Raw genomic sequence first — 15741 nt, 5'->3', positions numbered from 1 at the left:
ACAACGCTCACAGGAAGCCACAGCAGTTTAGAGAGCAGAGGAAATCCACAGGATCTGATCAACAGCACACAGTCACCATGCTTGATCTGAATCCTCTTTATGCATCGGTCAGTTCACCGGCTATACAATTACAACTGAAACAATTCACAGAATCCATTGCATCCTTGCATTTTTCAAAACAATTAATCGATTGATTCAGAAAAAATCAGCAGATTTACACTCTTGAACTCTTTGAATAACCAATTAACCGATGAAGATATTCAAATCTCTCTGATGAGATGAATCAGGGACTCAGAAAGTTGCTGATAACTTGTGATCTGACAGACACACCATGGGAAACCCTTTTCGCTGTCTACATTTTGCTGGCAAATATCTGCTCATCACAAAATCCTTCACCCTCACATACACAACTGTATACAAGACTCCTTGGCATTATCATTTAATTTAAAGTATGGAATCAAAAGTCCTCTGACAGCCTGTCTACAAGTGAGCGCTTCTCAAAAGCCCACTCTTACACAGACGAGACTTTCTCGGGCCACAGCTTGGGACATTATCCAATTAAGGAGGAATCAGCTAGGTCAATTTGCCCTTCTCTCCCTTGATAGCTGCACGTCCTCCTGCATGCTAATGCCTCTTGGAGGTGAGCCGTGGCAGTGGCGGTTGACTAATGTAAAGCTGTGGATGCCTGGGAGGCTGGTCGTGGACGATGACCCCTTCAACAATCTCGGCAGCATCACGGGTCAACAGGCTAACGACATTTAGCACACATAAGATTCACAGTCATGGTGATAATGATAACACCAGGCCTATCAGACGCAGTGTGACAGAGTGCTCAGGCAAACAGGGTGAAATGCCTTCAGGAAAATGTCAACGCGTGACTTGGGTCCCTGAAGGAGCTAAAGGCGACTGCTCCCTTGCTCTCAATTACGTGATGAAATATGAATGTTAATGTGTTGAGGAGTGGGACCAAACTTCTGGATTTTCCTCTTTACATTTTTTAACGGATAACTTTGGATATATTATAACTTTGTGGTAAATAACAGCCCGAGGGAGAGTGATCATTCTTATCCCAGCGTATAAGCCATAACTTACCAAGGCACACTACAGTGATCTATATTTTGTTCCAGCAGGCTACGGGCCATGCTACGTTTTGCATTATTGACTTTGGTATACATATTTTTCCCAATGTCAGTATTTCTCATGTTGATTGCCCCTAATGGCTGTCTCAGTCCTTGTTACAAGCAGCACAGCCCATTTAAAAGTGTATTGCCTATAAATGACCTTGGCACAGTATCATTACCTTTTTATAGCCTGCTTTCTGCCTTTGTAATGTAGTTAAGTCTTCCACTGTAAATTATGGAACCACTTTTCACAGGTGACTTTAAGTCTACTTCTTGTGCCTTGCATGACAAACGAATGTCACCTATCACTGATCTCACACATGAGTCATCCCAGTTTTAACAAGTGAACAGAGCTCAGCGGCTACTGAAAATCTTCTCGACCTGACTCTGTTTACACTACATCCAATGCATGCAGATGTAAGAATTAGAGTTGCAAATGCAAAGAAGATATGTACAAACACTTCGTCACCTTGCTGGATAGTTATCTGCCTCGGGGCAAATTTCCTGGCTTTGCAGATAATTAGCGTTATTCTTCTATCGGTTAAATCCAGTGAACACAGGCCCTCATTAAAAACATTAAAATGTAGACACCATGAGAGGAGCAGTAAATTACACAGATACATATTTCTCCTGACATGAGGAAATAATATGTAAACTACAGACCTCTTTTAACACCAAGCACATATTTAATTTGTAATTATAATAGAGGCAAACTTTTGAGATAAATCAAGGCTACCCAAACCTTATGGTGGGCCAAGTACCACTGTGCATCTTAACCATACAATATGTAGCCCCTGTGACACAATAAAGAGATTAAAATACAGTTACTTTTATTGAAGATAGGAAACAGTGTGAAGACCTATAAAGGGATGATAAAGTTTTGTTTTAATTAAGAGACACTATGCTTTCCTTTTTAACATCACAAGAGAAAAGGCATCTTGGATGAGGACCAACCAAAACTCTTATTAAAATGTAATCTTGTGTAACGTTGGGGGTTGCTTACTGTAACTTGCCCAATCCAATAAAGAGCTGGACAGAGTTGCTAACATTAGCCTGCACTGACAGCATCCAAGACTGATCTCCATGCAGTAGAGTCTTAAAAAAAAATGCTCCATCCCTGCAGTCTCCTCTCCTTTCTCCCTCCCCCCACTCCTTTTGTCTCCTGTCAAGTCTGACTCTGTGTTTCTGCAGGGCCTGGCCAACAGGTTGGGCCCAGCCTCCTTTCCCCCTGAGCACAGGTGCACTCAATCTAGCAATCAAGATTCACCTGCCTACACAGTATTTAAGCACCAGGGTTTCAACCAGCATTCGTCGTACCGTCTGCCTTGCTGCGTGGCAAACGACCAGAGCTCAAAAAAAAGTGCCAAGTACCTTTGTCAGAATATTCTTGTCTTGTCTGCTACCTGCCTTCCTGACTTGCTATTCCCTGTCTGTGCTCAGGTGTCTCCTCCTCACCTGCTGTCTCCAACGCCCTGTCTGTCAGCTCTCATGCAGAATCTGGATCTGTCTCCAATCGCCTTCATTCAAATTGGCGTCCAAACTCATACCCTGCATTATATTCATTAAATGGTTAAACTTTCTTCTGCCTCCTGTCTCATCTGTCTGAGCCCGGTGTTTTGGGTCCTGTGAACTCTGCTAAAAAACACAACACAAAAACACTTTAAATGTAGGGTATCTCTCTTACTACAGCTGCATGTACTCGGCTTCAATATGTTAAGAAATCCAAAGCTTGACACGCCCACTGAACCTGGTTATGTTTGCTAAGCCACACTTGGACAATTCCTTACTGTTATTGCTGTTGTCGTCCACCAGGATTATCTCTTTGAGAAGGTGGGAGGGCGTCCTGTTGATGGCCGAGTGAATGGACCGCATGATGACAGACAAGGCTTCATTCACAAAAATGAACACAATGCTCACTTGAGGGAGGTTTAAAGGATAAGTGATGTTTCTGCACCTGTGGAGGACAAAGAACAAACCCTCGGTGAGACAGTGTTCAGACCTGCATCTTGTCAAACGGATTAACAGATAAATTTGACATTCATCAGTCAGGCGCAGGGTAATGTCAGATTTCATGCCAACCCTGGTACTTGGCAGACCATATCGGGACCCTGTCATGAATCAAGGTGTAAATGTTGGCACCAGTTCATGGCCAGCAATTTTTGGGAAATTTAACGATTAGAGTGCTACTGCAATAGTGGAACACCTGCAGTGCAGTTACAAAAGGGATCAGTTTAGTAGCAATAAATAATTGGCCCTGTGGTAACGCCTGACATCAATCAAGCCGCTCTCTTTCCCCTTTTACAATATTGTTTTCTGCCGCTGCATGCTGACATTTTCATTGTGAATAAGGAGTCCAGCCTATTCTCTGAAGACGAAGCTTACGCCTGTTTCCAGGAAATGCAGACAGAGTGGGCTGTAAAAATATGACTATAAAGCTGCAGGTTGTGTCCCTTTTAGTTTTAATTATAAATTGAAATCCTGCTCATATTTTTTTCTGTATGTAATGACACAAATGCGTTAAAAGACAATTATTTCCACAGTAACAGTATGTGGATTGTCTCCGTAGTAATCCTCTTGACATGACCATTTAATTTAATTGCACAGAGTGAATTTTGTTAAGATTGTGATATGTTACCCATTTCCTGTCCTGCCTGTCAAATTTAACAAAATCAAATCACTGTTAGCACAGCATGCTGTTCATTATGGCCGAAAGCCTGTTGTTTTTATGGGATGCCGTGGCTCGGGCATTGCTTTTGGGAAATATGTGCAAAATGCGTGTGAGTAATGTATCCTCCAGAACAGTTTAAGATGAATGTGCAGAGCCAGTATTAGTGGGAATGGGTGGTCTGAGGGGAGTTTAGTGATATGCAGTGGAGAGAAAGCCCTGAAGATGTGTGAGCTGTGCAAACCTTCACACCAGGATGTTATCTTGTGTGCTCCTGTAACCTTGGTGATGTGAACACGAAAGCAGTGCAGAACACCGAGGTGCAGCTAACCAGTGTTAACCAGTGTGATGGTTTGTTGACTTAGCATGATTGTGGTGCTATTTGTCCAGTACTTAATCAGATAACTGTGCAAGGCTTTGAAAATGCATGTAGCACTTAATTTATAGGCTGCAGATGAAAGACATGTACTTTGTCCTAACACCTTCAGACGGTTGTAGGGGTTTGTGACAGATATTGGCACAATCACCCCTTAACCAAGTCTTCTACAAACAAGAGTTTTCCTTTACTGACATTATATGATTAACTCAGCAGCAGTTAATTTTGCTGGATGCTGTGGGCAGAAGTAAATTCTTCATTGGTTTTCAATCAGAGGCACTCAGTGTTCAAGAGGGAACAACAGTGCTTTTCCGCATGGCAAGTGCCTCATGGGTTCCTTTGTTTATTACTGAAAAGTTAATGGTGCTCAGAGCTTAAAAACAAAAAACAGCACAGGACACCAGGGTAGATAGGTTGATCAATATGAGCATACAGACAGTGAAACTAGAGCTGAGATGATTAGGCAATTAAGTGTTAATTGCTCAAAAATTAGTCTGCAACTATTGTGATCATTGGCTCATTGTTTCATTTGGTTCTAGCTTCTCTAATGTAAGAATCTGAAGCTTCAGTCTGTCTGTATATACAATAGAAAAGCAATCTTTTTGACTGTTGGTTGAATAATACATGTAATTTAAACACAGCCCTTCTGGCTCTGGGCATGTTATAATTGGCATGTTGTGACATTTTATGAACAAACTGGTTAACAGAGAAAATAATTGGCAGAATAATGATTATAATGATTGTTAAGAGCAGCACTGAGACAATGTCAAATTGACATTTTTCCATACTGTTTATATTCTGGTGGCTACCCCTTTAATACCCCTGATGAGCAATGCTGCAAATCAGCATCTATCATCTTGATGCTGTACCACAATCACATGTACTACCAGTTTGTTTTGACATGGTCTACATATAGAACTCCTATTTTGTGGTGACGGAAATCATCAAATGATGCAAGTGAGGAGAAAAATCTGCTTGCACACAATCATAATGGAACTTTTGCAGCACAAAAATTCAGAATCTGTAATACAGATGTGTAAGAAAACATCAAGGAAATAAACAATTTACTCAAACATTGAATATTTTATTGATCAACAGCTAGAATCTAGTGTTGGTTGATAGCCTATGAAAACGACAGTGTTCGAGCACCATTCTACCTGCAGTCTTACCCATCAGGCCTGAGGTCTGGTATTGGCCTGTCTAGAGAGAGACGGTCACTGAGGTAGCCATTATATCCATAGTACTGGAACATCTTCAGTGCCACCCGTCGGTTGTCCGGACTGAGCTCCTGACCCCAGCGAGCGAACAGTGACGAGTCAGAGAATGATGTGTCCGTCTGACTGTCCTCTCCCCTCCCTGGAGTCTCTAGGAGGCACAGGAAGACAAATAGCATGAATATTCGTTTAGGCCACAGCCTCTCAACCTACCAGTGAGGTTGTGCGTAAGGTGACATTTAAGGAATGTAGAAAAATGATGGGCTAATATAATCACTGTGATAAATGCTGTTTTCCTTGTGCTGTAATGTATGTTGGCAGGTGAGGGGTGGCCTGTAATTTACAGAGGCTGATTGGCTTTCCTTCAACAGAAACACTGGGAGTGTGCAGACATGGAAGCTCTGGTGCCCTTGAACAGTCCCTACCAGCAGCTGGTGGGCTGTCCTGTAGCTGACATTGCTCTTTGACCTACGCACAGAGGAGACAGGGAAACTAATTTCCATAAAAGTACCAGTACATTAACACACTTATTAAAGCTTCCTTTAATAATTAATCAAGTGGCAATGTGTGATCGTTTCTGTAGTAAGTGAACATTGTTTATCAGTGTTCTTGCACTCCAGAACATAGTAGACAGACTCCCTTTGTGTTTAAAGGGCTGAAAACCGCCGGGTTCAAAACGACTGCAGTCCTGACTCATTTCATAGCTGAGCAGCACTGACAGCCCTGAGAGCAGGGAGACATTCAACAAACACACATTTAGTGTGACAAACAGTACACTATATTACTGCTTGCAGTCCTTGTTGGTAGGCTCAGCTCATGTCCACACTCCATAAAACACTGGTGGCATCTGTTAGAAATTCTGTCCTGCTTCCAAGGTTTTAATGCACTTTAGAGGGAAACTTCTGAGTGTGCTTAACAGTCAAGGAGCTTTACCCACAGCGGATTGGTTTAAATGCCAAAAATGCAGTATATAAACAAGATGGATGATAAATGACGTGATATCATCTTGAAGAATGCATGAAAGTTTCCAGTTGTACTTGCACGAGTGGAGTCTGTAGTTCTGAAATCTCTGACTACATCTTCTATAGGTTTATTTTTTACACCACAATAAAAACAAGTCAGCAGTGCCAACACTTTGCCAGGTTTAACATTTAATACAGCCATTTTGATTGAACCCTAGTACTTGTGAGGACATTATGCAAGGATTTAAAAAGGTGCCACAGTCTGATCTGAATATTGCAGAGTACTGAACAGCACAGTGATATTCATGATCTGTGAAAATATGCGGGTGCGGGTGAGAGGTTGGCGGTGATAACCCATTGAAGTTGAGAAAAATCTTGAATGTCATTTCATCTGTACTGAGATTAGTGACAAGGACTGTAAGCTGTATGATGGAGAGCCTCAATACTGTACATAGAAAATATCCTACACTTATACAACCAATAAAATAATAATAAAATAATTTACTTCATAATAATTCAGGTCATTTAAAACATGGATATTGTTCACTCAAATGTCCCAATCAGCAGCAAAACAACTTGCTGGATCTGTTATCATATAATACTTTCATTAAAAGAGAAGGCATCAGTCCTGCAGCATATTGAGGCTAAAGAGACAATTTCATTATGAAGAGTCTGTTTTTCAGGTTACTGCTGATTGACTGAGGTTATCAGGAATAATTCACAACTATCCAGACGTAATAAACACTCCATTTCGTTTTCAGCATAAATACGGATACAAGTTAGAAGAAGAGTGATAAGAAGAATTTCTACTTTTAATTAATATTATTTGTCATAACTTGTGTTGTGTTGTTGTGTTGACACCATTTTAAATTAATGTGTCTCAAGTTCCAGAATACGATAAAGATGACAGTTTAGGCTAATAAATGAAGACTGAGATCCTTTTTTAAAATTGCAGACGTGAAATGAAACAGTGACGAATGAACATGAACTGAGAAGCCTCACAGACCCAAAGAGGAGAGAAAGGGCTCTGAGTCCTCAGTGACACTGCAAGCAAAATACAAGGTTAAGTGTATATGCGTGTGTGTGTGTAAGGATGTGTACTACTCATTTTGTGGGGACACAAATATGTTTAGATAGTGACATTGCGGGGACTCTGCTTCCTTACTGGGACAAAACCCAAATCCCCATGATGTACATCATTTCATTTTAGCATCAAGACTGGGGCTAAGGTTAGGTTTAGGTTAATGTTAAGGTCAGGGTTAAGGTTACTGATAAAGATTATGGTTAGGGTCTCCAAGAAATGAATGTAAGTCTATTTACTGTCCCCAAAAGTGATGAAAACATAACTATGTGTGTGTGTTTGTGTGTGTGTGTGTGTGTGTGTGTGTGTGTGTGTGTGTGTGTGTGTGTGTGTGTTTAAAGCAGATTGGGGAGGTTAATATTCATGAGCAGATTGTTTAACATACGAGTGACAAACAGCCAGCCAAGTAAAAACCAAGGCAACAATATGGAAGCATGAAGGGATTACATTATGAAACAAAACAAAAGGAAGTGCTTCTGAAACGGCCGGAGCTCACAGGAAACGTCTTTGGAAGGTGAACAAACCGACTGCACCAGTACAGACTTTGTATCCTGTAAAATTAAAGCATGCTGTAGAAACTCTTTTACACATCTGGTTATTAAGAGGACATGTTTATATTTACCTCAACACTGTGTCCCTGTGACCTTTGCACAGGTGCTAAAGGAAGCTTTCACTGTCCTCTGAACAGCTGGTGAAAAAAGCTCCCACTGAACATGACCTGCTCAGCACCAAACCGCAGACACACACAGTTAACAACTAGCTGATGAACGTGGTGGAGCATCTAGCTGCTCAAAAGCCAGACATTTCCCTCAGGAGTTGGTGGAGATCAAAACAGAGCTCAAACAGAGACTTTCATCTGCCAGGAGGACAGACACGCGACTCCAAATGAATAATGTTACTCAGAAACTGCTGGATGCGTAAATAAATGACTGTTTGCTGACCAGTTTGCCACATCAGCTTAAAAAGTGATGATACCTCAATGTTGTCAGTGCTGCCTCCATATGGCCACAAAATGCCCTTTTGCTTTCTTGCAGAATTACATTAGAAGGTCGACACCACTTTCATCTCTGTCATACATGAATAGGACAATTTCTTCTGATTTTAATGATGCTGGCAGCTTTGTGCTAAACCAATATAAAGCTATTATCATCAGATACTGTGTAGCTAGCTATGGTGCACACATGTTGTTAGCTTTAGATGGCGAGGCACTGTGTAAAATGTTAAATATTAATGTACTGAGTGGTTAATGGACTGCACCAAGCGTGAGTTTGCCAAAGGAAACTGTCTTATTTACTGTGATAATATGTATCTCTAATGTAATGAAAGCTATAGCTGTGGGTAATTAATGTGACTAATTCATAAATACCTGAGTAACCAAATCCTCCTACATTTACAAAACAAAATGTGGTAGCCTGCAGTATTGTACACTCTCCATTATCTATCTACTCCAAACTGCAATGACGTGGCTGCATTTTCTAAAATTCTCAGTGAAACATTAACAAATCAAAAAGGCAACCAACATCCAACTTGAGAGAAGAGTGCAGAGTGAACGGTACGAGCCTGAGGCGGAATAACTTCAACTCCTCACATTCAGCACACAGTTGTTAAAGGTTCACTGCTGTGAAGCAGAGGGAAAGTGTCTCAGCTCTTGATAAGACAACACTGTGATTAGACTAAGGACAGCATAAAAGTTCTGAAAGTCTTTCAATCCCGGGAAGTATGCCTGAAGGCCCATTCATCTGGGAGCTTGTGGTGGTGATTAATTGAGCCTACAGAGACAATTTCCTCAGCAGTGGATCCATGTAGCAGTGGTTAGGGCAGGCTGTTTGGACTGGGTAACCTCAGCAATGTAGTCCATTTAGCATGTTGCTACAGTAGATGATTGGCAAACATGCTAGTACAACCCTACTGCAGCGGGTTCAGATAAATCACAGAGAACAAAACAATTTCACGTTGTCTCACATGACTTGTTTTTCATCGAACAGGTCATGAGACTTACTGTAACCTTGCTGTTTGGAGAGTGGTTTCCTCTTGAGCACACATTCAGTCAACTAACCTTGGTGCTAACTCAAGTAAAGCACGGCCAAATACCTGAGGCAAAAACTAGTGTGTGTGAGTGTGTATGTGTGTGTAGACAGGTGAAGTATTCCCTAAGCTTTCCAGCAGCACTCCAGGCGTGTGTGAAGTGCAGCACTAAGCGTGCTTCCTCTGCATGCACAGCAAGGCAACTGAGTTATAGCTGTCTGCTCCCAAAGCCACAGAAGAGGGAAGCAGGAGAAAACATATACCAATAAATGTACACACTCATTTTCATTAAGATAATCGAAAAAAAAACAACATCACTGGAAAACAAACTGAGACATTTAATGGAGACTTCACTGAGAGAGAACAATAAACCTCCAGGTCCAACATGAACCTACTTCTTTAGAGGCACAGCAGCACATATTGAATTATTAAATTTGATCCCATAAAAGATAGTTCACAGTGATGAAACTGCCCCACAAAGATTTTATCAAATTACATTTTTTCACTCCCTCCCTGTCTGTGCAGAGGAAAATGTTTTGAATTTCAGATGCAAATCATTATCATTTTTGACACCTCAGATAACTCTCTTCCATGAAGCGCCAACTTGCGGTGGTATAGATGTAGACTTGTGATAAAACTGCTGTAAGACCTGAATTATTTAGCTGCCTCTTCATACTCTAAACTCTATTGTACGCTGGGAGTAAAGAAGGAAGCGTTCGGCTGTTAGAACGAGTTTAGTGAAAATCAATAACGGGGTAAAATCTTGGTAGACAGATCTTTACTGTGTACCACATGCTGCAAACTGTCAAATTGACATCCAGAGTCAGCGTGCTAGTCATTAACCCTCAACGCATACCTCGGGTCTTGAGAGTATTTTGGGATCCAAGGTGTGTGTTTATTTATTCATTTTATTCAACCTCAAGCCTCAGTCTCTGCTATTCAAACAATTTTCTGCTCTCAAAATGTCCAAAAAGTGACAAAAATCTTTGTTTAGAGTTGTCTCCACATATTTTATAGAGTTCTTGAGACCTGAGATACCTAAAAGTGTTGGTATGTAAGAAGCTGGTAACACCAGGTGTGTTTCTTTATGCTGCTCACAGTAACATGATGGTGCAGGTATACTGCAGAGCAGCGCTTCCTTTGATACTGGAGGGTTTTGATGACCGTAAAAAGGCATGTCTGAAGCAGCTAATGATGAAGATTGTATTTTACTTACCAAATCATCAGTCACATGTTTACCTGCCTCGAGCGACAGGGAAATCAATCAACATTTTTCCACCCAGGAACATGAATTATAAAGGACAGCGAGCTGCAGACGTTAACAGCGTGTGTGTACACTCGCTCTTTGGGAGCTTCAGTAGCCTTCGTGTAACACTGTGCAATATGTTCATATATGAACATAAAAAATAACAAAGTGGCAAAAATATGTTTCTGGCACATTATCATTGCTGGTACTTAAGTTTGCAAGCAACATTTTATTTTCTTACTCATTCTGTGTTACAGAACCACAGGGTCTCTGAAGGTATGTAGGATTGTTTGACAACAAAGACATGAATTTAAGGATTAATGTAAACTGTCACACTATGTCTGAACAGCCCTCCTGAGTAAGCCAAACACAGTTCACTTGTGCATTTTAGCTCAATAATTTAGAGACTACCTGCATCCTGACTGAACTCTCAGAGATACAGAGCAACAAAATCGTCACTAAAACATGCCGAGATAGAGACAGATACTGTAGAAGTCAAAGGTATTTAACTACAAACCAAAACTGACAAGTGAGTATTATTTTAATCAGATAAAGTTCCCTGCTGGACCTTGACATTGGAAAACCATTTAAAAACAAGTGTGTCGTTCTTTATCTGTTAATGCCCTCCAATTACAGCAAGCAGCAATTTATCCTCAGTCACTGTGTCATTTTACATCCAAAATAATGAGAGCGGAGCATGAAACTACAGCATCAAACGCTTTGGTGCAGTCAAAATATTCATTTTGTATTCATTCTGACACCGACTGAGAGGGAGGAGGAGACCTTGACGTAGACTTCAGTCTGCAAAAAAAAAAAAAAAAAAAAAAAAAACAGGTCTCATCATACACATGAAAATTTCAGGACACACCGGCGTTTCTACAACTTGATATCAAAGAGCCTGTCAGCTAAAGGAGATCAAGTATTTTAAAAACTTTTCACGTTCAAAGCAGTTTTGACAATAGTGCAGAAAATCCCCTGCATGCTGCCACAGTCACATTTACCAGTTTTCCAAATGGCTTTCCTGTGGAGCAGCTCAAGACTACACGTCTCAACAACAGCTTGTTACAACAGCTGCTGATCATTGAGCTTCTTTTTCCTGGCTTCTCATTTGAGAGAAATGTATATTCAATCACTCGTTATCTTACTTGAATAGTACTCTAACTACAATGTTAAAAAATATTTTAAGTGTTCCCGTAAAATTACATCAGTAATAACAGCACATGCTTTGTTAAATGCAGACCCAGCAGACTGCTCAGGTTTACTCCTCTGCACGATGTGATGATATAACATGTGATCATTTTACAAAATCAAATCGACGATTCTGAGCCCATTTTTAATTATAAAATCACAAAAAGAATGACTGAAGTTCTTGTTTCACACATGTGAATACCATTGTGGGATTTAATACAAGAGGGTGGAACACACTTCACTGCATTGAGTATCAACTGCATGTATACTTGAAAAAAAAAAAAAAAACTTGAATATTGTAATATTGATTTCAACCATACTGCCCAGCTCCAGCCACTCTTATTGACACATCGCCATGACTGAGTAGGTACATAGTTCATAGCTTAGCACTGACCTCCTTCATCACTTAGGTCCTCATGCTCTGCAGCACATATTAGATGTGTTTTTCACTGAGCTTCTGCCATCTGTGCAATACTTTCAGTCCTTATATTGTTCCCCTTAGTCACGTAATTCAGATTTAGTGCTCACAAGTAACATAGACTGTAGTTGTGTGGAACCAAGCGACACCACAAATGTTATTACATTCAGAAACGTGCAAGTTAAAATGGTTTATTTGGTCTAAGCACTTTTAGTTCACTCAAGAATAAATGATTAGAACCCCGATTCCAAACGAGCTGAGTAAGTGGTCAGGGCATACTACCTTTGATTTTATGCTACCACATATACCATGTGCATGTCCTGCCCACTTACACAAAAACCCCAGCGTTACTGAATGGAAGAAAAATATCTGCCACCATAAACCACTCCCCTTCACCTTAAACACAGGATTATTCATTTCACTCATTAAACTCAAATTACTGGAGGTCAATTGTTGTGAAACAGCCGAGGTAAACATGACCATTATGTAAGTTTCCATGCACACTGAAGAATCTTCAACAGACATTAAAAGGAGCCTCTATTTAAAGCATCCTTGTGAATGAAATATGATCCAGGAAAGCTGGTTTGAGTAACAGATTCATTAGTTTAAAGTCTTATCATCAGTAAAACACAACCCACTGGTTATAATACTCATAGCAATAATTCTAATACCCTTGAGAGTTATCACAGCAGCTACTGCTTTATATTAAGTTATTGACAGGCCACCCTTCTGGAAGACGTTCCACCAGGTGCCACTTGCTTGCCGGGTGGCCCCTGTGTTTTTACCCCCTGCTTTGGCAGCCCTGCTGCGTCAGCACCATGGTTGCATTCAAATGAATGAGTGGGCTACACTGGAAACCGATTCTTTACATAAATTATACAATTGTGGTGACTGTTTTAGGTCCTTTTTATTGTTTTATTTCCAACAGCAACAGCAACTCAGTTACATGGCTCCACTTCATCGTGTTCTGCCCCCTTCAGTGCACTCACATAAGAGTAGTTCTGCGAAAAAAAATGCCAATGTACATTTTCTAACAGCTTGCACACAGATGAATCCCTTCCCACCTCTTTCAAATGCTCTAAATGTCTACATGTATAGCTTGTTGTATTTTTTTCATTCTAATTTGATGGGTTAGCAGGTTAAGAGAAAGGTTCAACTGTGTTTCAGTTCACAAATACTGTTGTAATAAAACTGCTCTTATGGTGCAGCTGCAAAGAGAAGGTCAGTCATGCTTTCATCTCTTTCTGATTGAACTTGTTCAGTTCCTGTCTTTACCTTTTTAGCTGCAAGTAGCAGGAAATATTGCTGGTAGGCTCCTAACAGAAGCTAAATGACAAAATCATATTACTCCTGTTTTATCATCTGTGCACTGGCTGCCTCTGAGGTTCAGAATCAATTTAAAGATCTAATTGATCATGGCACTGCCTGGTTCCAAATCCTATCTCAGGTCTCCCAAGAGCAGGGCCGGGAGAGTCTCAGATCTTCAGGAAACAACCTCCCGGCTAGTCCAAAGTCTAAAGACTGCATACGCTCTTTTTCATAAACAGACACTTACATAACTGCTTTTTATCTGAGAATGCTGCAGCTATTCTTACTGTTACAAACTCTATTGACATTAAAGAACATAAGTTCATTTGTTGGTTGTGTCTGAACATATTTATATTGCTCAAACCAGACAAAATGAGTATGAACAGAAAGAAGAGAGTGATGCAGGCTACTGGCCAGTCTGCACTAATCAATATTGATTCTAATATTATTCTTTAGATTATCAATGGGTCAAATGAACATGAAATGTGAGACTATTATCACCCGACTCGCGTTTTAGCGTCTTTCAGCTCTTGGTTTTGGTTTTCCTGCTCGCAAATTTCAGCACTTCAAGAGTAGCTGTAGAATAATGCAGCACATTTAGCAGCTAAACAGCCAGATACTTCTCTCAGGAGACCATAACAGGGCTAAAATAGAATAAATATTGCACATGGGGTGGCTTGAAACACGACTCCAAATACATGCTAATGTGTGCCGGATGTGAACTGTTTCCTAATATCTTTGTCTGTTGCAACTTTATAAGATGATAGCATGTCAATGTTGTATTTACATCTTGCTTTGTTGCCCCAAAATGGCCAAAAAATCTATCAATGAATGCATAAACTGATAAGCTGCACGTGAAATCCCTGCCACAAAGACCATAATGACCTGTGAGTGAGTTGTTCTGTCAATATATTGGTTAACTATAAAATGGCCATGATGAGCTGTGCATATTTATACGGCACATTTACAATTTATACCTCGTTATTCCTCCTCTCTTCCAGGAAATCCACACTTTCCTGACAATAAATACAGCTAATAACCAATTAGTGTGTTTACTGGGTCCACCAGTATATAGGTGCTGCATGGGCCCCTGCAACTGGCTCTGGAGGAGGGGCAAATTCTCTCATTAGGACGCATCAGTAGCTGGCACGTCACACTGACATTTCCTCTTGAAAGAGGAGAGGGGTATGTGGCTTTGTCTTTTCTTTGTTTATTCCCAAGAGGGGATATGCAGTGGCAGAATTCAGGGGGAGGGTCATGTTTACTTGCAGCGGTCTTTGTCATCTCTACCCCTTTTGTTCATTTCTCCTCATTAAAGCGTTGAAATCACCCGTGCCCTTCAGAGGGGTACAAAGGATTTCTTTGTGTTTTTTCATCCTTTCGGAGACAAATTCTCCTCTAGAAGTACAATGTCATTAACGCTGACAAATTCTGAGCAACTGGCTGCAATATTTTCCTTCTTTTGAACAAGAGCAGACATTATGAGACAGTGCCAATTTTATTTGATATCAAGCTTTGGACATTTTGACTCCTGTCCCACATTTGTCATTCCCACTGTTCAATGTGAAAAGCTGGATGTGTTATTCCATTAAATTCAGTCATCTGAGATGCCTTTTCTATAACCTCCTATCAGATCTGACTTCCTCAGTGCTGAGCCTGTGAAAAAATGAAAAAATGCTTCTTCGCTCTATCTTTTCACTTTTTATCTTGCAAGTTTTATCGGTGCCCTGCGTTTAACATCATTTGTCCTTCACGGGGGGTTGTTTTCTTTACAAACTGGAGTCTGGGGTGTAGATTTTTCTCAGAAAAGCACTCATCAGCGTGGGATATAAATCAAAAATACTTCAGAGCATTCACCTGAGAGCTGAAAAATAAATTTATGTGGCCTAAGGCATGGGAAAATAGAGGTTTAAGAATGCCATTAATCCATCACTTAGGACATATCTTTCTGAGCCAATACCATTTACTTACTGTCAATGATGTTTCACCGTATAACTCCTGGAATTCTTCAGCAAAGACCCATTTTTTCTATAAGTTCCCATCAAAACGATTTCCTGCTTTTGTGGCTGAGTTTCCAGAGCATTCAGTACCACGACAGGACTATAAGAGAGCCACGCATCCTTGTGAGTAAAAGTAA

The 15741-nt window shown here is 40.5% G+C and overlaps 1 protein-coding gene across 1 annotated transcript in view; it reads right to left on the bottom strand.

Annotated features, from left to right (window-relative positions):
• Window positions 1-15741, bottom strand: part of galnt18b (UDP-N-acetyl-alpha-D-galactosamine:polypeptide N-acetylgalactosaminyltransferase 18b) — a 71845-nt gene that overhangs the window by 36201 nt on the left and 19903 nt on the right. Inside the window, exons 2-3 of the mRNA XM_076728565.1 lie at window positions 5332-5527; window positions 2909-3075 (exon numbers count right to left, since the gene is read on the bottom strand). Coding sequence (XP_076584680.1) covers window positions 2909-3075; window positions 5332-5527 — 363 coding nt within the window. The remainder of the gene's footprint in view (window positions 1-2908; window positions 3076-5331; window positions 5528-15741) is intronic.

Source organism: Chaetodon auriga, chromosome 1 (genome assembly GCF_051107435.1).
Source record: "Chaetodon auriga isolate fChaAug3 chromosome 1, fChaAug3.hap1, whole genome shotgun sequence".
NCBI lineage: Eukaryota > Metazoa > Chordata > Actinopteri > Chaetodontiformes > Chaetodontidae > Chaetodon > Chaetodon auriga.
The sequence above is the reverse complement of the archived record's forward strand: the minus strand, read 5'-3'. Positions and strand labels throughout refer to the sequence as shown.